The sequence below is a fragment of the Halichoerus grypus genome, chromosome 3 (assembly GCF_964656455.1).
Source record: "Halichoerus grypus chromosome 3, mHalGry1.hap1.1, whole genome shotgun sequence".
NCBI classification, from domain to species: domain Eukaryota; kingdom Metazoa; phylum Chordata; class Mammalia; order Carnivora; family Phocidae; genus Halichoerus; species Halichoerus grypus.
The window spans coordinates 176033257-176059446 of NC_135714.1; the positions used below are offsets into that span (position 1 = coordinate 176033257).

The following is a 26190-nucleotide window of genomic DNA, read 5'->3' on the forward strand; positions in this document are numbered from 1 at the left end:
CTTCTACAAGCTTCTAAACCAAACTGGGCAGCTCGCTACTTTCCTGTTGCTAAGAGTTGTGTTGCTAATGCCCTTCTATCTCAACGTTTCCTTGGAATGCCTGACATACTCCTGAATACTTCAGGATCATTTGATGAACATATGAACACGTAGATTCCCAGGAGGACCCTCCCCCTCCCTTGTTCTGATTCATTTGTTCTATTCTGAGGTGGGATGTATTTTACAACCTTCCACCACACCCCAAGATTCTAATGCACATGGTTGCTGATCCACTTTTTGAGAAATACTTTTCTAAGACAGTTACTCTCAGCCCAAGCTGCACATTGGAATCTGAGGATCTTTTAATAAATAGGCATTCCTACCCTTCTTTGTGGAATCTAAAAATCAAAACAAATGAGCAAACAAAACAGAAATAGATTCATAAATACAGAGGACAAGGGGGTGGTTGCCAGAGGGGTGGGGGGATGGTGAAATAGGTGAAGTGGATTAAGAGGTACAAACTTCCAGTTATAAAACAAGTCCCAGGATTTAAAGTACAGCATAAGGGAATATAGTCAATAATACTGTAATAACTATGTATGGTGATAGAAGGTAACTGACATCACAGCAGTCATTTCCTAATGTACACAAAAGTCGAATCACTGTGCATATAATATTGTCTATCAACTATACTTCAAGGAAAAAATAATATATACTGAAATATGCATTAAAATTTTTAAATCCTAAACAAACAAAAAACAGGGATTCTCATCCACCCCAATTCTGATCCCATTGGTCCAAGGATACAGCCTGAGAACTAGGGTTTTGAAAAGGCCTCCAGGTGGTTCTAAAGTTCAGCCAAGGCTGAAAACCATAGGGTCAAATGGCAAGCTGCCAATGATTCACGCTGCATGGCTTTTCCCAAATCTGCTGGCTGTGTATGGTGGACATAATGCAAAGGCCTCCCCAGGAGGCCAGCCTGTGGATGGAGAACTCAAGCCGGCACTGACACCAAACTTTTCAGTTCCTGATGATTTCACTGGGGAGTATTGGTTTCTGATCTACCCAGTTGCCATGGAGTTCACGGTTTGCATCTCAGGTGCCCACCCCCCTCCTCCTCCTCCTAGGTGGAGAGGCTTGTAGTCAGGCTCTTGCCCAAGGCTCCTCTTCTGAAAGCTTGTATTGACAAATATTTATTAATTTTAATGCTATAAATCTCAGCAATAAGAATCCTAGATGACATTTGCAGAGAAATGGACTTATAGGCAGGCAGCACCAAGACGAGAGATTTACTTTGAGGGAGGGAAGGGGTGTGCATATTTCCTTTCGATTCCAACCTCTGATATGTGACTCCAAACCCAATGAGGAGAAGCCCTGAAAGCCCTGGGTCTTTTGCACAAACTTCAATTCTGTTTGGCTCCTAAACAAATACAACAGTAAGGCAGCAAATATGAGAATAAATTATATTCACAAGAGGAAAAATAACTTACTTTGGGGTTTTATTTCATGAAGAGGTTTTTTATCTAAAAGAAAGAAAGAGAAAAAGAAAGTTTCATTTAATAAATTTACACGGAGCAGATAGATTTCCTATATCGCTGTGTGTCCACCTCTATAAATGAAACATTTTCTCTATTTTTGCAGACGATATGGATTATGTTGTCCGTATTTTTCCTTTTCATTCTAATTTCGTGTTTTTCTCTTGTGCAATATTTTCCTGGGATGATTGTTTCATTCCTTTTATTTATTTATTATTTTATTTTTTCTTTTCCCTCAGGCTTACTAGAGTTTCTCTCTGTTGCATTTGCTAGATTCTTATCAGCATGATGAGAGCGGTGAGCTCGCAGCGGGTCCCTAGTTCCTATACAGTCAGAAGACTGCTCAGGTAAGGGATGCTATTTCACTATATGTGATGATGGAAAAAATGAGCTGGTGAATACCTATTTAAACGGATCCTACATTGGTTTAGTGGTTATTACAGCCTGGATGAAAAAGTTCCAGGCTATGCCGTTTGCTCATCCTTGTTGAGGATGGGTGCAGTATTGGGAGCTTGTTGGAGGTTTGTTTGTTTCCTATCCCTCTGATCTGTTTCACCGTGTACCATCTCTCTGAATGGCACAGTTTGTTTCATATCGCTCTGAAATCTGACAATGTGTACGATCTCTCTGTAATCGGGGTACTGGGCAGTTCAGCAGGCAGGTGAAGTGGACAGAGAAAACCCATTCAGGGATCAGGCTCAGGTGTAGACCTTTTTATCATTTCTCCCCACTGCCCTCCAGCCACCCTGTCCTGCCCTGTCTGCCATCACTACAGAACCTTGTAAATCACTTTGAGACTCGGTGCCCATGGCTAACTTTGTCTTAGATTACAGACCGTCTACTTCCCAGTCCCCATTCTCCGGCCGTCCCAGGCCAACACAACTCCACCACGACACAGAAACCTGAGAAAAAGGTGCTTTAGTCACTGCATCAAGATTCCAGAAGATTTGCACGGCATGACCTCCCTCTTCTCAGTGCCCTTCTGAGGACTTCGATGGAACACGGTCAGACTGTAAGCTCTGAGGCTGTTTCTCATTATTCACAGAATCACACGATGGTAGGGGGACCTTGAAAGGTCACCTTACACAGTCCCTTTCCTCCACTTGCCTGAAGGTGAGCCAAGCGGGGTGAGACACTGTCATTTTGGATTACGTTTTTAATGGCATCAAATCTCGCCCACTGCATATTGGAGAACTTCATAAACATTATCTGACTGCCACATAACCCCTCCCAGGCAGAGAGACGCAGCTATATTCTGAATCCTTCACCAGATATGTATTACCCTAACCCACTCCTGCCCTTAATACTGATTCTGACAGAAAACCCTTGCGGCGTGCGTCACTGAAGACAGCTCTCGTGTGCTCTGCCATCTGATTTGTTACGGAAGTAGCTTTCAAAAGTTGTAAGTCACACTCTAGCAAAGGCACCACCATTTTGTTTTTTTCTCATCATAAGGAGAAAGATTAACTGGCAAGGGATAATTCCTGACCAATCTCTCTTTAAAATGAAAAATCTTCATAAAAGATAATAATTTGCTCAAGCAGATAGGATCATATTCAGATTTTTACACCATCAGGTTTCTTAAAACAGACAACACTTGCATCTCCCTTCCTGCACGAATCGAGGGCGGCTAGTTTGCCTGAGAGCAGGTGCCACCTCCCAAAGTCCAGATGCTAATGCACTCAAGAATTAGAATCCAACGACTTTGGTGGTTTTAACCTGACTTCAGTTGTTGCTTATTGCCTGCTATCGGAAAGCATTTGGCATGGGCGCAGGATGCTGGCAGGCCAGGCCAAGACGTCTGGAAGTGATGCATTGCTAACGCTACACACAGAGACATGCAGAACATCTGTTTAGGACTCTAGCTGAGCTTAACAGCATTTTCTTCCTCCCAAACCACAGGAACGAAGGTTATGCTGGGTAGCAAAATGAAACTCCATTAAAAACAGGTGAGATATAGAACCACTCCTCAGAAAATAAATCAAATACAGTCAGGCTGTTAAAACACTGAGGTGATCGGGTGCAGCTCTACAGGAAGAAAGAGTGAATGGGTGGAAAAGCCAGGGCTTAACTGGTCATGAGACAAAGTCGGGCCACAAGGGCACACAGGGCAGAAAAGTGGGGCATTTCCCTCTCTGACCCAGCTCTGGGGTCATTGTGACTTGCAGTGGCGTTGTGGAAATTGTGCAGACTGTCACAATTAGCCTTTTAGAACAGGCTTTCCATTTTGAATGGTCTTCATTCTATCTGTGTGATCTCAGTGTTCTCCACAGTAAAATGGAAATAGTAAAATCCTTGAGCATCGGTGCTGAGATTAAACATGATAAATATAAAGCCAATAGCTCAGGGCTGGCACGTGTTCAGTATCGATAAATGGTAGCTGATACGTAACTCAACAGATTATGAATTAAGATCATCATTGTCAATCACTCGGAGTAAAAACAGGACCCCTTGTGCCACGGCCTGAGACAAGTCACAACTCCAAATCAGAAATTGTAGTGGATTTCAGGGATTCTTGAAGGGAGTTAAGAAACTTGCGTCCAGTCCTAGCTTCTGCTTTAGGAAACTGAGCACAAGTCAAAACTTCAGTTTCCTCATAGGAAAAAAGAAGGAGAAGGACCAGCAGACCGCTGTGGGCTGCCTAGCTTTCACCCATTATAAATCTGTGGAGTAACAAGCAGAGGCCTTCCACAGAAATCCATGTGGAATGATTTCCTAAAGCAGAGTAAGAAATTATTCGAATGGCCACTGCTCTACTGTAGGATTTGTCATGCTAGGGTCCGGTGTATCAGTGTGCATCCTCGAACAGAAGAGGCTAGAAGCCTCAGGGGCCCAAGAGAACTTCAGCCCCCTCTCATCAGCATCAGAATTGGGTCCTGCTGGATTTTGTGAGATACCAGTATCTTGACAGCAAACTGTCACCATTAAACCTTTTCCCGGTTTGAAATATCAAAGATTGTTCTACAATGAACTCGAGAGAGGGAGAGGTCTACCCACCGACCTCACTATCTTTTGGAAGAACTGCCCACCCTACACTCCATATTCTTTTATTCTGTTTGCAAAATCATTCTCACAGGCCCTGGGCCATGCATCCACTTGGCCTTGGTCAACCAAATCCTCTCTGCTTTCATTTTACCTCTCTCCAAGGCCATGTTCAAATAGCCCCCTAGGAAATTAATCCATTAGGGCCATGGTTCTTAATGCTGACTGCACATTAGAATCACCTGGGGAGCTTTTTAAGCAAATACCCATGCCTGGGCCCCTGTCCAAGACCTCCTGACTAACTGGGGTCTGTGTTTTTGTGATTACCGAGTGTACCACTCCTTCCTGCCAACAAATCTGGGGCCCTGCGTACTCAACTTCAGCTAGTCTTGCTTCCCTGAGAAGCTTCGGGGTGGCTTCAGATGGACTCAGAAGGAGCCCTCCTGTATCCTGCAGGCAGAAAAAAAAAAAATTTTGAGCTAGTGGCAGCTGAGCTGTAGTTTGGGAAAATCACAAGTTTTCCTGGGGTCTAACTTAGACACCGAGAGGCACCTTCTGGGTAAATGGAAACTGATGTCATTACAACTCAGTCTTATAATGATTATGTCTATTTACAAGTTAAAGATGCAAAAGTATGTGTTTGGTTTTTTTTAAATTTAGATTCAATTAGCCAACATATAGAGAACATCATTAGTTTCATATGTAGAGTTCAGTAATTCATCAGTTGCATATAACACCTGGTGTTATATGCAAAAGTGTATTTTAAATTGTCATGTTTTCTTTAAGAATCCTTTTTATTATTTACACAGTCAGTACACAGTTAGTGTTCCAAAATAAAATATATATGTAAGTACAAAGAAAAAAACCCCATAATTCCACACCAAGAGATAACCATCATTAATGTTAAGTTATATATACACAGCCTAGTCTCCCCACCCCATATATGTATATATAAAACTATGCGCACGCATATATGTTTATACATATATATTTGCAGGAAACTACAGAAGATTGATAGTAATTGATCATTTTTACCTACAAAGACATGGAATTGTCTTTTGTATATATTTTTGCAATCTGCTTTTGTCTGTGGTATGTGTGTGTATAGAGGTATACATATTTATATATAAGAAATGATTAAGTAAAAGGGAAAGAGAGGACAATCTTTTTATTTTTGGTAGTGATTCATTTCTTTGCCATTTTACTTTTCTTGCTTCCTCTGTTATAGGAGATGCTCCCCAAGCATTTCCATGGTATCCATTGTTCTTAGGAGCTATTTATAGCTGCACCCCTACCTTCCCACCCACAGCCAGCCTTATCCTGTCTCTGCTAGGAAACAAGTGTGGCCAGCTACGTGTATCCTAGCCCCTATCCTAGGGATGTAAAGAGAGCAGGCCTGAGGAGAAATGGCACGTGGGGACAGATGAGTTCAACTCCAACCCACGGAGTGGGCAAGAGATTGCTTCTCAAAACCTGGCGCTGATTATCTGAAATCAGCTCCTCTGCCTTTTAAAGACTACACAGGTATGTTCGATATCAGAGTCTATGTCACTATTTTTGAGAATCGGGCACAGAGCCCACTCAGTGTGACTGAATACCCACCAGGACAGTGAGCCCGGACTCTCCTCCAGGCAGCAATTCACATATGTCATTATAGTTAATGATTATTACCATTCTCTAATTTCACTAAACCAGTCATGTCCCATTTTTTCATCTCCAAAGATCTTTATTATTTCCTTCATAGATCCTATGCTTTGAAACCCTTTTCACCAGCTCCCCCACAAAAGATACATGTTGACTGTTTTATTCTGACTCTCCACATTCTTCATCATCTTAAAATATTTAAGAGCTGATTTCTGAAGTCGGTGGAACAGTCAAGTCTTCTTTCTCACTGATTCTCTAGCTATTTTTGTATTCCCTGGAATAATTCTCTAACATCAGCCCCCAGGAGTCTACCATGATTCCACATTGCCTGCGAGTCATGGCCAACTGCTCTGCCTGCCTTTCCGGTCTTCTACGAACTAGTCCCACCAGTAACTTAGTTTCTGTAGCACTTCAGCACCAATCCAAGCTCTAGTCTGATCAATCCCTGAGCTCTCCAGGCTCACCTCAGTGCTACTGCCTCTCCTTGGGAGGCCCTTCTTCCTCCTATATAAAAATGTCCTATTTCCAAGGCACAGATCAATTTCTGATGCCTTCTTGATCTTTTTTGGTGATTACTTCACTTACAGGGAAGTCACACCTCTCTGGACAGTTTATCTTACTTATAGTCACTACAATACAATGTGTGAGTGCCTGGCTGGCTCAGTCTGTAGAGCATGAGACTTGATCTTGTCACGTGAGTTCGAGCCCCACATTGGGCGTAGGGCTTACTTTAAAAAAGTACAATGTGGATTTTTTTTTCAAATGTATACTTTGGAACTGTTCATTTGATTTATTTTAGACTTTTTAATCTCTGTCAGTTATGGGTCCCTAACATATAAGTCACATTTAAATGATTAGCTCATGAATAATTGGCACTGCAACCAGAGAATCACAGCAAGAAAAACGGAGGAAAAATGAAATTAAAAGCTATTTGCTTGATTATTTACTGATTGGTAGAAAAGAAGTTGACGTTATTGATTACCAATGTGTTTCATTTATTCATGCTTTCGCTCCCCCCTCCGCCCCATGACTAGAAATAATTAAGGACCAGTGTTATGCTCTCTGAATGCTAGCCAAGGCTGCAGGAAATCCCAGGGCCTGGCCGATCTGCCTTATATTAGCTCTGGCAGATAATTAGATAAACACAAGGCCTGCTTTGCATTGGCAAAACCATCGTGATTGAATATGTCAGGCAGACCCTGAAGATGACAAGTGGGGATTCTGTTCTATTCTCCTCTCAGTGCTGAAAGTTCCTATAGGCAGTAGAACACACACAGATACACCATCGGCCCTGTATTCCTCCAACTCTTCCAATGATCAAAACCACAGAAAAACCAAAAGAGCATAAAACAGAGCCCATCTCTGGTTTCCACGCTTTTGAGTTTTTAATTTCCTCACTGTATTTTGCTTTTTGTTCATTTCAAAGATGGTGCTCAGAAGTTACTCTTTAGAGACCAGATTTTCAACACACGTACGTTACTGGGTTGGTTCAATTCTTGCTTCTTCACCCACTCCTTCTACCCTTGCCCCTTCCCAGCCTGTACAGACTATTCCAAGATCTACTCCTTTGAAAATGCCCTCTGAGCACATCCATGGAAGACAAGTGCAGAGAATAGGAGGTTTTTAGCGATTCCTCCCAGGGTTTCCCAGCTGGTCAGAGATATTTGAGCAATTAGTGACATTCTGGGACTAAATGGCAAAAACACCCACCTGAATAAAAGCTGAGGTCTGAAATACATTATTAGTAAATGAAAAACAGCTCTAGGGACGTCTTCTACTTATGAATTGTTCAAGATCCCACCATGTTAATTAGGGGAGGTCAGGCAGGTACCACAACTGAGAGCTTATGGGTGTCACTTCTCTTGACAGTAATCTTCCAGAATTGCCCCTCGGTCAAAGCACATGAGTAGTGTGCATTAGGAGATGGCATCTTCCCCCACCTTTCAAAACTGAGGTCTCTCTATAGAAATGCCCTTTGCATTTTCTGAACTCAGACAAGTCGGTGTCCATAATGACCATGTTCACAAGGATCATTTGCATATTTCATTTTTGAGCTAAATCATTTGAATTTCTAGAATCCATACCATCTTTGTTATGAAGTTCTATCCATTCCCACTGATTCTCTGTGTTAGTTTTTTGTTATAGGTAAACAGTAAAATATGCTCTTGGGTTGCTGCAAACACTTTTAAGCATGGGTTCACAAAGACTATCAGAAATTGGTCTCAAAGTAATAAAATGTAATGTTTCTATCTCTGCTCCAAGGAAGATGTCTATTAAAATCCTTTTTTTTATATCCAGTAAATTAATTTGCTTTGATTTCCTCCCTTCCAACCACAATAGGAATGCACACACATTCTAAACTAAACACTGTTCAGATTTATATAAGTTTAAGGAAATAATTTATTGGTTAAGGTCCAGATGATTACTTTCTTTACCTAAGGCAGGAGTGATATCCAAATTCTTTAAAAATTTAAAAACCTTCCTCAAGACATTAAACATACAGCTACCCTATGACCCAGCAATTGCACTACTAGGTATTTACCCCAAAGATATAGATGTAATGAAAAGAAGGGGCACATGCACCCCAATGTTCATAGCAGCAATGTCCACAATAGCCAAACTGTGGAAGGAACTGAGATGTCTTGTTGTTCAACAGATGAATGGATAAAGAAGATGTGGTTCATATATACAATGGAATATTACTCAGCCATCAGAAAGGATGAATACCCACCATTTGAATTGACATGGATGGAACTGGAGGGGATTATGCTAAATGAAGTAAGTCAAGCAGAGAAAGACAATTATCATATGGTTTCATTCATATGTGGAACATAAGGAATAGCTCAGAGGACCACAGGGGAAGGGAGGGAAAACTGAATGGGAAGAAATCAGAGAGGGAGACAAACCATGAGAGACTCTGGACTCCAGGAAACAAACTGAGGGTTTCAGAGCAGAGCGGGCTTGGGGGTGGGGGTAACCGGGTGATGGGTATTAAGGAGGGCACGTGTTGTGATGAGCACTGAGTGTTATATGCAACTAATGAATCGTTGAACATTACATCAGAAACTAATGATGTACTATATGCTGGCTAACTGAACGTGATAAAAAAAAAAAATGTAAAAACCTTCTACAATGTAAGTGCCGGCCTTGACAGAGGGTCGTGTGGCTTCCTGCTGTGTCCAGAGTTGTCCCTTTTGTTGCTGGATCATAGCGAAGTCTGGGTAGGGAATGGATGGGGATGGTGAGATTAAGGAGGGTGGTTGTTTAATGACTATTTACCAATTGCTAAGAAAACACTTAGCAATTGATAGACATAGTTTATCAGTCCCGCCTTAAAAAAAAATTGCTTAAAGAGAAATTGTGAAGAACCCTTGACTTGTACCTTTTTTTTTTTTTTTTTAAAGATTTTATTTATTTTGACAGAGAGCGAGTGAGCACAAGCGGGGGAAGCTGGAGAGGGAGAAGCAGACTCCCCACTGAACAGGGAGCCCAGTGCAGGGCTCCATCCCAGAACTCTGGAGTCATGACCTGAGCCGAAGGCAGACGCTTAACCAACTGAACCACCCAGGCATCCCAACTTGTACATTTTTTTAAGCTTCATCAGTCCCTATGCTAGTCATACATGTACCTACCATTATAGACTGAGCTACTTGCACACAGAGTCTATATCTGTGTTTTCCACCTATTCCCAGTCCCTATAACAGTAAATGGAATATAGTAGGTACTCAGTAAGTATTTGTTGAATACTTCTACAAGTTTTTGTTGAATACAACATCAGGGTCCATAAATTCCCTATGGTCTGTATGAATTCCTAGGATATTGTGGCTTTTCAGTGAAGGGATTGAAATGGAAAGCTAGAGGCCTGATTTGAAGATTCATTTCCTAGGCGAGAATGTTATGGTTTTACCTTTGTTTCATATCTAAAAGTTGTCCCCCTTCATGCTGTTTAATAATCATCCAAATGGTTAATTTTAGGTACGAATGAATTAAAATTTCTCCTCAAAACTGGCTAAAAAACAAGTATCTGAAAGCACAGACATGTCTGTGATATTATTTTCATATTTTATATGCATGTATATATTAACCATAAATTATTGAAAATTACCTGTGAAATCTATATACATACATATACATACATATATATATATATGTAAGCTACATTTCAGATATAAAATTATAACAATTTCATGTTTTTATCGTGGAATGAAACCTAGAAATCCTCTTGCCCAACCTGCTCTTTTTAATAGATACAGACGAAAGGCACCAAATCCGGAGAGATCGGCTCAAGGTCACATGTTAGTTAACGAAACAACTGAATGAAGACCCAGGACTCCTGCTTCCTGATTCTGAGCCCTTTTCACTACCCCGTGATCTCTTTCTCAATGATCATGGCAATTTTCCACTCCACTGAACACTCACACTGTCTTCTGCCAAACACATGTACGCAAAGCCAGGTCTTTTCTTACTGTAATACTGACACTTCTCTGGAGAAAGGGGAAGGCCAGGGTGATGAGGATGTCTGCTGATGATGTTAATATCTTCATTTTAGGTACCACCTTTCTCCATGATCTTGAAGACACGCATGCATGTGTAATTTAAGAAGAAAAGGTAGGATCAACACAAAAGAGGTTTCCTCTCTATTAATTCACTTTGTTAGTACACCCCAGAGGGCACTGAATTCTCTACTCCATTTTAAATCACTTCCTTGATTGGGTTCTTGCCATTTCTTTTATAGTTGGACCACTCTATGATCTCAAGCATTAAATCTTCCTCTAGTCTAGACTAATATTTCTTACCCAGGGTTGTGTACTGTTGAATCCTGATTAGATATACTGCAAATGTAGAATCTGGCTTCACACAACTAATGAAATGGAAAGAGTTTGTTTTATAGGCCAGAAAGCCTAATTTTTGGAAACTTCCAAAAAGGATTTTGGATATCCATAGTTACAACCAAACCTATGAAGCATTTTTTTTAAATATGGAAAAATATGGCAAAATTGCTAATTTTGAGATGTGGGAATGTAGAATAGGGGAAGTACCAGACGTGTAACAAACATTAATCCAGAATGGCTGGCAACAGATGGGTAATTCTGGAATCTGTATATACAGTCTCATAGTGTGTATGCTGGATTTTTTTTTTCCGGAGAAAAAGAATTTTTGAATTTGTGTTGGAAAAATTAGGACTTGCTTTATACAAATTGATTTTCTGATGAGGTGGTCAGAACATGTGTATTTTATAACATGAAGGAAACCTATATAATCCTCCAGTTGGTATTGTGAGGACTGACTTTCTCACCTGGGGCTCTCTCTGCAGCCTTCCCCTTGAGTGATTTTGAATTAGTGGTGAGAATCATAGAATTTTAGAACTGGTTTAGACCTCATTAATCACCTGTCTCCTCCTCAGGACCAAATCCCACCTGCAAAGGAAGACTGGAAGATCAAGAACCCTTTGTTCAGCTACTTAGAAAGTTCTGAAAAAGGATACTCAATCTCTGGTTTAACACAAAGTTTAAGAGTCATGATTCCAGGGCCCCTGGGTGGCTCAGTCGGCGGAGCACCCGACTCTTGATTTCAGCTCAGGTCATGATCTCAAGGTCCTGGGATGGAGCCCTGCAACAGGCTCCACGCTCAGCAGGGAGTCTGCTTGCGATTCTCTCTCTCCTTCTCCCTCTGCCCCTCCCCTAGCTCACATGTTCTGTATCTCTCGCTCTCAAATAAATCTTAAAAAAAAATCATCAGGATTCCTAAACTCTATTTTCCAACATCTATTAATTAGAACTGGCTGGTATAAAGAACACAATTTGTATTTCATAGATTTTAATGACAAGTACATTTTATTTCATTAGATATACTATATTCATCAGATATAATAGGAAATGTTTTAAGAAAATAAAGTGTCACAGTGTCAATATTTAGCAGAACAAGGAAAACACAGTTTTTCTGCCACAGGAATCCCTTCACTAGAACACACACACATGATAATTATTTACACAAATGGAGCACTTTCTGTGGGTGCTAAATGCCTTACAGGGATTAGCTCATCTCGTCCTCAAAAAGAACCCTTTCTAATAGGCACTATTAGAACTTTTACTTAATATATATTTTTAAAGATTTTATTTGAGAGAGAGCGAACGAGCACACCAGCCGGGGGAGAGGGACAAGCATACTCCTCACTTAGCATGGAGCCCAATACAAGGCTCAAACTCCCAACCCCACGAGCATAACCTGAGCCAAAATTGGACGCTTAATCGACTGAGCCACCCAGGTGCCTCGACACTATTAGAACTTTTATAGAGGAGTAAATTTAGGCTTAGAGAAATTAAACTTGCTCATAGGACTGTAATTATAATTCAAACTCAAGCAGTCTGACCCCAGAGCCCTGATTCTTCAACCTGTTCTTCATCTATGGGATAAATGTTCAAATCTTATAGGCTTGGTTCATTCATTTCTTTCAATCCAAGGTTCAGGCCCATTTCCAATCTTTGAAAAAGAGACTAACCACTTTCAACTTAGAATCACAGAGAACCTTTGAAGGCTATTCAACCTTTGCTCTGAATGCCAGATCTACCATCCTGGGCCGGCCCCCATAAGCTCAACTTCTGTACCTTGTGACAATCAGTCCCAGGTCAGTGCTGATGCCTTCCCTGTTCTTCTTGGGTATGGCATCTACAAAAATTTTTATTTACTTTGTTATGGATGTGCGTTCCCACCAACTCTCTGGTTCTGTGGCTGATATTTCACTTCCTTAAGAAATGTTTGTAAGTTTTCTAACGGGCTGTCTTGTTCACACTGTCATGAGGATCTGTTTACTTTTCTTGGGTTTTTGCTTTTTTTTTCCAATCTAAGTAATATGATCTGGAGGTAATGTATCCTGCTCTCCAGCTGCCCAAATTTAATTTTAAAGTCCTTCCTATTTACAGTGGAGGTGTTTTATTTCAATTCTGCTCATAAAATGAACAAAGTTAACAAGATGTGCCTGAGATAAACAATCTTTCAGAGATTGTGTTTCTGCAGCATGTGCAGTACTTTGTCCAATTTCACCAAAAGAATGGAAGCATAGTATAAAAGTACACATTGAAGTACGTGGGCAGGGCGTGGAATAGGAAAAGGAGGATGGAAGAGAGAGACAGGCACAATAACTGCCTTTCAATTAGTTGAGAGAGAAATTCTTCCCTAGGTTCCTCTGTCTTGACCATGTATATGCAGCACACAGGTCTATGAGGAAGTAAAGAGAAGGTGGTGACAGAAGAAAAATGTCCTAGATGGGGAAAGGCATCTTAACTGTTTTAGAGCCAGTTAATAAGAAGGGCCATAGATTTTTAATGACTTACGAAATACACATCCATCACAGACCAATGGATGAAAGCCAATCCTTACTTGGAAGGAGGATTATGCTAGAAAAACGATCAGATGTCTTTTTCTTTTTATTAACAAGGCTAAAAGTAGAGAAGTCTACAATGGATGGATAACAAAGGGGAGAGATTTTATGGTGATTTGTTGAATATGGTTTATTCTTTATCCTCTTTATGCTCCATCCCACTCAGGACACAACACAAAAATGCCAGTTTTAGCCTTGAAGAATTAAAAAACTGCTTTCACTAAAACACATGAGTATTGAGATATCTCTGCTTTATTTTCTTTTTTAATTAAGCACAATGGAAACTTTAGTCATGAGCCACTCCACTCTGTCTCATTAAAGCTTGTTATTCACAGGCTTTCTTATTGGGTCCCATAATGGGAGAGTGTTTACTGGGGCATGGGGGAGAGATTGTTGCTAAGCTGCTAATGACACCGTATGTGTCCAAATCTACATTCTTATTACTCCTGTGGGTCTGCAATATTATATCCACTTCTGCTATGCAATGTACATGAAGGCAACTCTGAATTAATCAATTGTTATACAGAAAGGCAGCTGTTGGGTATTTCTAGGAAAAATCTTTGTGTAAAAAGGAGAACATACTATGTACTATAAGTGGGATGGAAATGGGTTTTTAATATTAAAACTACTTGGGAGAATTATCAAGTACACTTCATGACAACTTAAGAATGCACTGTGCTGGCATGTTAACCTGCTGGCGCCATTTTCCTTTTGCTATATAGAGTTTATGCTATAATGAAGCAATTGTGCAGTGCAGCTGGCTCTGAAATATGAACTTATCCAACACAAAGTTTAGGAATGAGTCAAGTAGGTATTCTGGACTCTTTTGCCTGGAGAAAGGAAAGATTGGGTTTTGTTTTGGTAAAGGGAAACCCACCCTTTGTATACAAAAAGTAGGCATTCTGTAAACCACTAGCAAAAAGAGTTGTTTTAGATGCACTGAGCTAACCCAGAATGAAAATTCTTCCATGCCCTGGGAAAGACAGGGAAGGGACCCAGGTAATTACTGTAATGGATAACAATGAAGCTCAGACTGGTCCAAGAGAAAATGCTTACCAAGGCAGCCTTTACTTTGATGTGATTACAGGCTCACCTTTTCAGGTTTTTCCTTTAGGTCATTTTAGTAGATCATTCAGTAAGACAATGTAGTTAGATTATTAGATGTAGTTTGGGGATGTTTATTTGAACCGGCTATTGTATAGATGTCTTTACCCTTGATTTTGTTTCCAAACTTTCTATTCGAACTTTTCTTATCAATATACCTATCAGAAATGAAACTAAACCAGCATTCAACTGCTATTTTGGTTTCTGAACTGTCAATGTTGAACTGACCTATCTCACATCTTGACAAGAAGGACGGATTAGCTATCAGGTAGCTCAGCCTTAGATTTCCTCTCTCTTTCAGACCCCTGTGGCATTTCTCTGGCTTCAGTCTCATGACAAATCTAGGTATTAATCTCCTCTGAAGCAGACTGATTTAATCTTCTCAAGCCACAGCCCTTAGTTTTCTATCTGCTAGAATAGAGGGAGAGGGAACAGGCTTCTCTTATTCATCAGGTTCGAGCTAAACACCCCACAAATTTCACCCTTCTGTTCCCATCAATGAGGCATGCACCTGTTATTGACCTCTGGCTGCGATCCTCAGAGCACTAGGGCCAGCAAGTAGAAAGGCACTGGTCAGAAAACCACCCGATGCTGGTGGCTAAGCTTAGAAAAGTTTCTTGACAATCATACCACAGAATTATCTTTCTGGAAGAGAAATGTGCTACCATAAAAGCATGGATGTTTAGTTTAGCTTGTAATTTGGATCCTTGGACTGTTTTTGGCAAAGATTGCCTGATCTTACTCTCACCAGTCTTGGGGCATTTATTTTCTGGTGGAGAGCATTTAGGTGTGGCCATCTCAGATAGCATAACACTAAGGTTCTGTGCGCCAGTCACACCTGACCAAGCAACACTCACACCCAAATATTAAAGCGATCATTCAGAGCTGGCAGCTCCATCTCTAGGAGAAACGCAGCCCTCAGGGACAACCAAGGAAATCTAGGTACTCTGTTGGAAGCTAAATAAAATCTAAGAATTGTAGGTCATCCAAGAGTCAAGCAGTGCCATTGTTAAACCTCCAAGAGATGTCGGGAACTGAGAAATTGCTTTAGGGTCATGTTTGGCATGAAAGGAAAAATTTAGAATGAAGGAGATTCCCCAACTGTAACATGACCTAGATCCTTCGCAAAGCTCCTGCTCCACAAAGCTGTTGCCCAGTGCTATTTTAATCAAACCCGGCCTTCACTGCTGAAACAGCTAGTTTTACCAAGAGCACTCTGGCAGACTACCAACCAGTGACACGTGTGGTGATGTTGGCATCATTTAATTAGACTGCTTTCATTGCTTCCTGCAGAGATGGTAGCCACTCTGTCTAAAAGGGTAGAATATGTTCTGGTGTTGGGCTCTTATAAACACACCCTTTGCCCACTGATGTAAAAATAGATCTTATTCACCTCTATGATTTCAGATGCTTCACTCTTTTTCCCTTGATGGCTGCGATGACTAAGCTTTTCAAGAGTCTCTGATCATATCTGACTGACATCTCAATATGCATAAAATGGAGGCTAAAAGACACTAGAAAACCATGCTTCAGTAGACAAGAGAGGAATGAATAGAGGGGAAAGTCTCACACAGCATTTTAAACTTATGGAGGGATTTCACAGAGATCTTAGCTCCAGTGCCAAACATATTCCAAACTTCCTTGTCTTCCTATAGATTTTATTTCCACTATAGGAAAACAGAAACTGAAAACCCACTAAATTACACACATGTGACTAAAACCATACATGGCCAATGTCCACAGAGAGGGTTATTCAGTAAATGAACGAACTGCTTCAAGCAACCGCCTGGATTATGGCCATGCCCCGCTCTAGGGAAAGAACGAAGCTTTGGAACTTCACAAGTACGTACGCATCTGTGGTGATTAAATTTATGGGTCAACCTGACTGTGCCATCAGCTGCCCAAGTATTGGGTTGAAAATCATGCTGTGAGAGTGTTTTCAGATGAGGCCAACATTTAAATTGGCAGACTGAGAAAAGCAGACTGCCCTCGATGATGTGGGTGGGCCTCATCCAAGCACAGTTTAAGGCATAACCATCCCCTGAGTAAGAGAATTCTTCTGCCTGTCTTTGAAGTGAGACATTTGCCTCTAAAGATTTTGGACTTGCTGGCTTTTATAATCACATGAGAAATTTCCTTATAATTTATATATAATTATATATATATAATTTAATAAGGTACATATATAAAGGTATGTGTATATATATGTGTGTGTATATATATATGTATGTGTATATATATGTGTGTGTGTATATATATTAAGGTATGTGTGTATGTGTATATATGTGTGTGTGTTGTGTGTATATATATATATATATATATATTTATATATATATATAATATATAATATAAAACACACACACACCCCTTAATACAGTTCTCAGATTGGAGACTTGAGGTCTAGGCTGACCAGTACACTTTCAGGACTGGTAATTCCTTTCAGCCCTAAAGAGAACTCTTACTCAAATGACAAATGCCTATGTACCACAATACGAGCGTGAATAAATAATATGCGCATGTTTGACAATTCTTTCTTCCCTTGAGGGCTAACCATTGTCTGTCTGCTTTCAGCAGTGCCTCTAAGACTAAGTTTTAGCCACAGATTTCCCCCAGGTGCAAGTCTCATCGATGGTTGATAGAGAGGGTTATTACTATGATCACCTAAAATTCAGCCAGTAGCCAAAGATTTATATTGTCAGTGGTTCTTTAGAAGACAGCCGAGATTCACAGTCCTAACTGTATCAAAATATATGGCTCTGTGTTAAAAAAAAAAATAGACCTCAAAGGTCTATTTCAGAAAATATGGTGGTAGTCAAGAGTGGTCAAAAACACATTTCCTTAAACTTCTTGCTACTGAGTTTTAAGTTTCCTTACATTTTGGAAGAGAGAAGGCATTCGGAGGAAGGCCAATGGTTGGAGTACTAGAGAGGGTGAATCTGACACGTGTGGGGCCTTCAGTACTTGGATTGAGAAAATAAAGGCATATGGGCATCCATAAGTGGTCATTTCAAAGTATCAAGCATTTTAACTAATGTTTTAAGCATCTGGATTTATTGTGAAAATACAACAGCATGTTTGAATATCCTTGCTCTGAAGGCTACCCAAACATACCGATGCAGAAAAGTAAATCCAACTTAGACATTCCCTTCATACTGTCATTTTCCCAAATAAAAAGCGACACATATTCCTGAAAAGATGACAAACTATTGAGCTATATTATTTTTTGCTGGCTATTTTCCAGGAAGGCTACTTAGTTCTAGAGAATAAGTGTGTCCTGAATCTCCTGTTTCTTAAGGACCTAAGCAAAATCAATACACCTTAGCTCATCTAAGTAGGCAAGTGAAGAAGGGAGTAAGTATTTACTGAGCACCTACTCTGTGCCATGAAATACTCACATATATTCTTTTATCGTTTAGTCTTGCCAATAACCAAGTTTTGGTACTTACATAGTCAAAGGAATTAAGCAGGTAGGTGACCTGTCCAGGTCACAAAGCTAGTAAGGGACAGCACCAAATTAAAACCTGTCTATGTGATGCTTTGATCTTCCCATACTTTCTTACCCAGGCAGACTGTCACCTGGAGATGGAATAGTATAACCTCAGGAATAAAGCAGAGGCTTGGGCGTTTTGAACTGAACACTGTATTTTGATACAAAACCACCCATCTCCTCAAGCGTCATTTCCCCCCCCATTTGTAAGGTAACAGTCACAACACATGTCCCTTGTCACAGAGCCGTGGTCTCTAGAAATTATTAAAATATTAGTAAAATATATACATATATATTTTTTTACTTTATCTTTTTTTATTATGTTAATCACTATACATTACATCATTAGTTTTTGATGTAGTGTTCCATGATTCATTGTTTATATATATTTTATAAATTTTGTATTTTATTATATGCATAGAATAATAAAATGCTTTATAGTGCTGTGAAATTCTTGGCAGAAATAAAAGCACATGGTGATCAGTAACAGAATGTCACCAAACTTTAAAATGGGGGCTAGTAAAAGAAAAGAACTGCTAAGCTAAAAAGCAATGTTAACCACTTTCTTAAATCAGCTCTCTTAAAACGTTATTGGTTAGATTAGTAAGTATGCGCCTTTATGGAAGTTACAGTGATACAATATTTAAAATGACCCCATCGCTGCTAAAAATGTATCTGACTACTTTTCTACTCTTCCACTCATTTTCTTTTTGCTCTTGGAGAACGATTTCGCTTTCTGCTAACGTGTTCAAGTGAATGAATGGTCACGACGTTTCTTTTCATGTTGTGGACAAACACTGAAAATGTGAAACAGAAGGTGTTACCTAGAATGCAGAGACCATCTGTACAGTTTTCAGATTCCTGGCTTAGCCCTTCACAGAACTTGCCCCCGTTCCTTGGGGGTGGGGCCGTGCACTCCCGAATCCGCAAATGCTCACACTCCGGACTGCAGACTGACCATTCGCTCCACGCTTCCCAGCTCCCATCCACTTCAAGGGAAACAAAAGGAACAACCATTAAAGAATGAAGCAGGCAGATGTCAGGAGACTCCCCCCAGGACTACTGTTGTTTTTATAGCTGGATTTTAAAGAAATCACCACTACCACAAAAAAAGACAAAGTAATTTCTGTTTATCTTCTCTCCATGGTTTCTTTCCTAAAGACAGAGGCTAACAGAAGCAGTGGTGTAATTCTCTGGCTATTTCAGGAGGAGACCAGTTACTGAATTTAGGCAAGCATTCGCATGATCAGTGCCCTTGGGGTGGCTAATAATGTCATTACCCATTCTTTCCCAGTCATGCATGCCCAGGTGCATCTTAGATGGATAAAGTATGTGGGGGTAATCACCAGTTCCTTGGGGGTTGACAGTTTAGAACAGAGAGTAGAATGAACTATCTTTAAGCCCTAAAAGCCCTACAATAAGAAGTTAAACCTATATATATTGATAGTATTAAAGTAAAACAGGTCAGTCAAACCCCAAGATACCAGGGCTTACATAAATAGAATTTCGTGGGTCATAGATTGCTGCTCTATGTAGAAATGAACAAACTGATTTTAATTCCACTAAAAATTGACCCTAGAGATTATGGGAGCTGTTGGAGGCAATTGTCCCATTACCTCCTAGGAATAGTCCAACCACGCTTATGTGGGTTAAGATAGATCGTGCAATTTTTAATCTAGAGCAATTAGTCAAGAAGAGGGTAACATAAAAAATACTGAACTTGAAGCAAAATGTCCGACAACTTGTCTTGGTTGTGTTCACATATTGGCTCCTGGGCAATCCCTTAGCCTTAGTTTACTGTTTCTGTCAACTGGGGGCTAATAAAACTCACAACACAGAGTTAAATGACATTACACGTATACAAATATCTTGCACATAGTAAGCACTCAATAAATGTTTACCGAATATGAGTTTAAAATGAAACTCCAAGAATAAGCTGCTGGTGAGAGGCTCAGCTTAGCTCTGAGCAGAACTAGATCTGAAATTTTAAAGACCCGAGGCTCGAGTCCAGTGTCCTTGGAGTTAATGTTTTATAATGCATGTGAGACCCAGGATCCATTTATTTCTCAGTGGGAGGATATGCTTTCCATAAAGAAAGTCACCTTCCATCTCATCTATTCCTCATTGTAGAAATTGGGTTAGAGCCAGTAAGAGATGAACCAAAAAGAGCTTATAAGAGCCATATTTGGTCAACGAAGCCTCTATTCAGAAAGGAAGGCAAACACAGACCACATGTAAAATAGAAACCACTGTGATACTGTATCATCTCTGCCAATTGTATTGGAAATAAATACAAAGCTGAGAAGGTGAGTTGATTGGAAGGAAAAGGGTCAAATTTTTGCTACCTGCTTTGTGCTCACGGACAACTCTATCCCTGTTATTGTTCAAGTAAGTGCCACCAGATGGGAGAACCCAAGGAGAGAAGGGAGGGTTTAGCCTAACCAGACCTGGGTAATACAGAAATACTTCAAAGCCTTTGGCTTGTTGATGGTGAGTGTCCAGGATCATGTAAATATTGAATATATATATTTATTTCCAAATGGAGGTATCTCACCCAGGTTCTTGCTATCCTAGTGAGGTCCACACTAGCATTTTGGACAAAGGCTGCATTGTGAGAAGATGGGAGAGAATAACTTTGGGAAGGAAGGTTCTATTCAGTGCTTCCCACCAGCTTACTAGTGTTGGTGGGTCAGAAGGGAAAAGGGAATCTACACATATCTCACCAGGACAAAGAGAAGTGCAGGTTATTTTCTGCACTGACATTCCCTCACAAAAGGCCCCACCATTGAGAGGAGCTGGGTTGGTGCAGGTCCGGGAACGTTTCTGCCATCCTCTACCACAGCGAACATTGCAGGCTGACCACTCTGTCCAGGAAGACCAGCCTCCATTCACTGAGAGAGAGAAGTGGGGAGGGGAGAAAGAAAGGAGAGAGGTTTTTACTGATTGCCTACTATGTGCAAGCCACTGCGCCGGGTGTTGTGAGTTCGGCATCCAGGGACCAAGAGACCCTGCGGACCCACACTGGCTGCTCCATCATGAGGCAACAGTGGGGCTCCCCTTGCCTCTGTCCCTCAGTCTACTCATCTGATAGGATAGGGACCCAGAGAATTTCCTCTGTGGGAAATTATGAAAAACAGGAAGACGTCATCAACACATCTCTAAAGCACTTGAAAATCCAGAGTACAGGAAGAAAATATCAGCATTTGAATTTCTATTACTTTAAGTGCTTCAAAAATAAATCCCAGGGCTCTTCTGCTGTGGAAGGGAAGGCCTTTAAATAGCCGGGAAGTTCTTCTACAGGATACCTGAGATATTCAGAAAATAGTAATGTTTGTTTCTGGTGGATTTTTTTTTTTTTTTTTTTGCCAGAGAGAGGGAGAGTACAAGCTGGTGGAGTGGCAGGCAGAGGGAGAAGCAGGCTCCTCGCTAAGCAAGGAGCCCGATGCGGGGCTCGATTCTGGTGGATTTCTTATGCCAGGAGAGGAAGTGCCCAGAGCAGGTCTGGGGAGGATGGGGGTGGATGTTGGATTTGGGAGGGTGGGAGGCAGAAGGTGCCCACTTTGCTTCTTTTCAAATATTAACACAATGGGAGAAAATGAACGACTTTTAAAATTCTTTTTAAAAGAGGGACCGGAAACATCCCTATCTCACGGAAGTCCGGTACTGGAGGGAAGAGCAAACACATCAGTGGTAATAGGCATGTATTCTCCCTCCACCAAATGGGAGAGGCAGGAGAGAGCACAGTAGTGAATGATCCCTAAAGTCTTTTCAGCTCTAAACAACGAAAGTTGTAATGTAATACGCATCCTTCTACTTCTCCGCTTTCCATCCTCCCTATCCATTCCTGGCCTTTGGGCTGGTCTTACCATAAACCACCACTGTGGCTGACAGGCTCCTCCTCTTGGCCACGATGTTGGCTGCCATGCAGGTGTAATTTCCTGAGTCCGAGAGCCGTGCCTGGCGGATGATGAGGTTGTGGTCAGCCCTGGTGTCAATGTTCTCGTCTTGCTCGGAGTCAATGGGCTCCTCATTTTTCAGCCATTCCACCTATAAGAAGACAGGAACATCTACTGGTCATTAAAAAGAAAAAGAACTCTTTTCTGGAATTGCTAGGTGAGCAGTTCTGGTGTGGGGGAGAGAGACATTCCTAACATATAGAGTAACAGCAATGATTTTTCCATATCTCATCCCTTTTATTTAGCCAATTTGGCATATTCAGGAAATGAACTGAATGATTTTTCCATATCCCATCCCTTTTATTTAGCCAATTTGGCATATCCGGGAAATGAATCAGTGTTCACTCGAGTTAATAAACTGGAGGCAGGAAAAGAACACAAATATGTACTGACTTTGACCCATTTTTTAAAAAGGCGGTGGAAGAGAGAAAAGAGGGGACTACAATTAGGTCATTTTGTTATATTTCATTTTATTGCAACTCTGATGATGATGACTGTTTCCACGACAAGTCTAATATGGAGCTCAGAAAGTCAACACATATACGCAGAACTTTGTGCTGAGAGGATATTTATATTGTCAGACAAGGTTTCAGGTCAATGTTTGCATTTAAACACATTTTAAGAAAGGTGTGATGGGGCGCCTGGGTGGCTCAGTTGGTTAAGCATCCAACTCTTGGTTTCAGCTCAGGTCAAGCTCACAGGGTCCTGGAACTGAGCCCTGCCTCGGGGCTCTGTGCTCAGTGGGGTAGTCTGCTCCCTCCCTTCCCCCGCCACCTCTCCCCCTGCTCACACTCTCTCTCTAAAATAAATATTTAAATTTTTTTTAAAAAGGTGTGATAATGTATAAAGGCCAATATAATACAGATTTGGGCAATCATAGGGAGTAAAATCCAAATCTCAGTGTTCTCTAGTCTTGGAGATACATTTCTCTGGTGATCAATTCCGTAACTCCTTCAATGATCCAGCAGACATTTAGGCTGGGTTAGATGCCCGGCACATTTAAGGCCCAGCTTCTCCTCTGGAGGAGCAGACTTCCAACATTCTCTGGGCATAGGCTAGTCCCATCTCTGATTTATTTTCTCTAGTTTGCTCCCAGAGAACCTATTTTCCTCTTTCCAGTTCTGCTCTGATCCTACCCTTGGTCCAAACGTCACTTTCCTTGGATACCTGGAGAAGACAGAGATGGAACCTTCTGCTCCCTAGATCCTCACCTTCCCCCCAGATGGAGTGCAGCACCTTAGTGCCCCTATTTTACAAAGCAGGCCAATTTCACCCCTGAACTGCCTGCCTTCCCGTTGTGTCCTCTGCTTCTGTATCTAAACAACATCTCCACTCTCTAGTGCCATCTTGGTAGTGCTAGATGCACCTTGTTTGACAATAACCATTTAGCTCTAGGTATCAGAGTATATTATACACAGAAATTTAACAGACACATCAAAACCATAATGTAACACAAAAAGCAATAGCAGTGACTACACCAAAGAGACACCACACAGTAGCAAATGCATTGGGGGACTTTTCCTCTTACCCTGCCCACCATTAGCACAGATGATTGAAAGCTGCTTTGGAATGAGATGCCTCACTCCTGTTTAAATCTAAGGAATCCTAATTTACCAATAAACAAGTGACATCTGTTGTACAATTTGGTTTTATAAGGATTTGTTGGTCTCTATGATGAAATTTACCCCATTAAACAAGAGTTCAGAGTACCAAAAACATCACCATCCAAAAGGTACCCTCCAAGAGGTCAATTTTGGAAAATAAGGTGACACAAAATAGCCAAAAGAAGAGATCTGAGAACTGCTTTTACATATCAGGAAGAGGAGAAAAAGGAATGTGGTTCAGGGCCATGAAGTAAAGAAGTAAGCCTGACTACCAGAGTTCCTGGTAGTTCCTGAAGGGGTCACCATGTCCCAGCCTGGAGGAGGCACAGGCACTAATGATGACCCCCCCAAGCCCCAAAGCACTGCTGTGTTTAACAAAACAGGACAGTGGAAGGGATTTTAAAACACATCTGATCCCCAGTCTGTGAAAAAATGCCCTCCGTTCCCCACTGACACTGCATATTTTATAGTAATTCACTTATTCACAGATGAATATTCAAACACACACTGGCTATCAGAGGGGGGCTGGAGAGTTGGGTAAAGCTAGATAGACAAAACCCACCCACATAGCTTCTCCTTTCATGGATCTTAGAGTTAATGGGTAAGGTGGAAATAAAGAAGTCAATCCACATCACAACCAGAAAACAAGAGCTGGGAGTCACACTGTCACTGATATCTGGGATGAAACGCTTGCTGTAAGGCCAACAGGGATGGATTTTTTAAATCACCACCATCACAGCTATGTCACTGGAAAGAACAAGCTGGTCTGCTTAAAGTAGGTCTGGGGAGCTTCTGTTCTACTCCACTCTCCTGGTTCAGAAATTCTGCATGTAAATTGCCCAGTTTTCTGATTGTTCATTCCCTTCCTCTTGCTATTTGTGATACCTAGAAAGCTGTTCCCTATGTCCCCACCTAAGTCTTCTTTACCACAGTTCCCCACAAACAGCTGGTCAGTAAAGTCAGGCAGTTCTGACCCAGAAGTAAATGATCTCTAGCGAGTAAACAGCCAGAAAGAGCTCTGGAGACTGAAACCAAAAGAGTCCCAGCACCTGGAAATCAAAGAAAGCTTTCCTGAAGGAATTTCAGCTTGGAAGAAATCAAAACCACCATCATCAAGTGTAGAGGTTTAGCTTCAAATTGAAAACTTACATAAGAATAAACCATACACAAAATTAAACAACCAACCAACTAGGAAAATATTTGCTACAAATGTGGCAGATAAAAGGGGGGAAAATATGATGATCCGAGGAATCATAATCTCAAGAGCTCAAGCTCTCATACACTAATGATAGAACTCCATCCTTGATAATACAGCATAAAGACGAAGAAAAGGGATATGTGGCAATTAAACAACTGAATAAATATCCTACACCACTGATAAGAAAGTTAATATAATGAAGTTTTTTCTACCAAAATACCAAAGATTAAAATTCTACACACACACACACAAACACACACACACACACACACAGTTTTTATTTTTGTGGTTTGTTTTTTGCTGAACTTGCAGAGTATGGGGCATTTCTGTGATTGCTACTCTACCATTATCCCCTTTCTGGGATCTGAGCAACTGCCTCTAACTACCTGGGCTGTGGGCTGCTTTTATTCTTGCCTCCACAGTTGATTCTCCATGAAGGAATCAGATCATTTCTGGCTCAAAACCCTTCAATGGTCTTGAATCTCACTTAGAATGAAATTGCAAATCCTTACCAAGGCTAACAAAGCCCTTCTCAGTCTGGCCCCCCAATCAGTTCTCCACCTCAGATGCCCCCAAGTAATCCCTGCTCCCTCTGTTCCAGCCGTCCTGGACTCCTTCCTGTCCTAGAAAGCTCAAAGCAAGTTCCCACCCACCTCAGGGCCTTAACACTTGCTGATTCCTTTGCCTGGAAGGCCTTTCCCATAAGCACCCTCATGGCTCAATCTCACTTTTCATTCAAGTCTCTGATCAAGTGTTACCTCCTCAGAGAGGTCTTGCCTACTAGTCCTTTTTCCTAAGCAGCCACCCTTCCCTGTCCACTCTTCTGCCCTATCTGCTTTAATTTTCTTCCTAATATTTATCTCTATCCGATAGTCTTAAAGATAGTAATGCCTTTTGTTCTTGTAATGATGCTCCTAGGAATTTACTAAAGAAAAGTATTAGGGCTACAACAAGGATTTAAACACAATAAATTATTTTTGGTAGAGAAAGAGAGGGAGGGAGGGAGAAAGAAAAACGTATGCCAAAGCCACATGCCAAATAGAGCTTTGTTTAAATAAATCATGATGCAACAATATGATTTAATGTTATACAGACATGAAAAGTCATGATTTCAACTAGAGAAAACATAGAAAATGCTCCTAATATATGAAAGAGTCAAAATGCAAAATTGTATGTTTAGCGTTATCATAAATTCATAAAACAAAAAAAATCATGAACATATATATACTTAAAAAATGATTGGAAGAAAATGCAGTATGTTTATAGAGGTTTTAAGAGAAAGCTGTCCTTCCTGTGGCACATTCAATGGAAAGCTATTTAGTA

The 26190-nt window shown here is 40.8% G+C and overlaps 1 protein-coding gene across 15 annotated transcripts in view; it reads right to left on the bottom strand.

Annotated features, from left to right (window-relative positions):
• UNC5D (unc-5 netrin receptor D) overlaps nucleotides 1–26190 on the bottom strand; it is a 532476-nt gene that overhangs the window by 83842 nt on the left and 422444 nt on the right. For 6 of the 15 annotated variants that reach the window (XM_036081559.2, XM_036081556.2, XM_078069614.1 and 3 more), the window contains exons 5-8: nucleotides 21976–22156; nucleotides 20833–21000; nucleotides 18934–19098; nucleotides 1470–1502 (exon numbers count right to left, since the gene is read on the bottom strand). In XM_036081559.2, coding sequence (XP_035937452.1) covers nucleotides 1470–1502; nucleotides 18934–19098; nucleotides 20833–21000; nucleotides 21976–22156 — 547 coding nt within the window. The remainder of the gene's footprint in view (nucleotides 1–1469; nucleotides 1503–18933; nucleotides 19099–20832; nucleotides 21001–21975; nucleotides 22157–26190) is intronic. The other 9 variants (XM_036081563.2, XM_036081561.2, XM_078069619.1 and 6 more) reach the window with 3 other exon arrangements.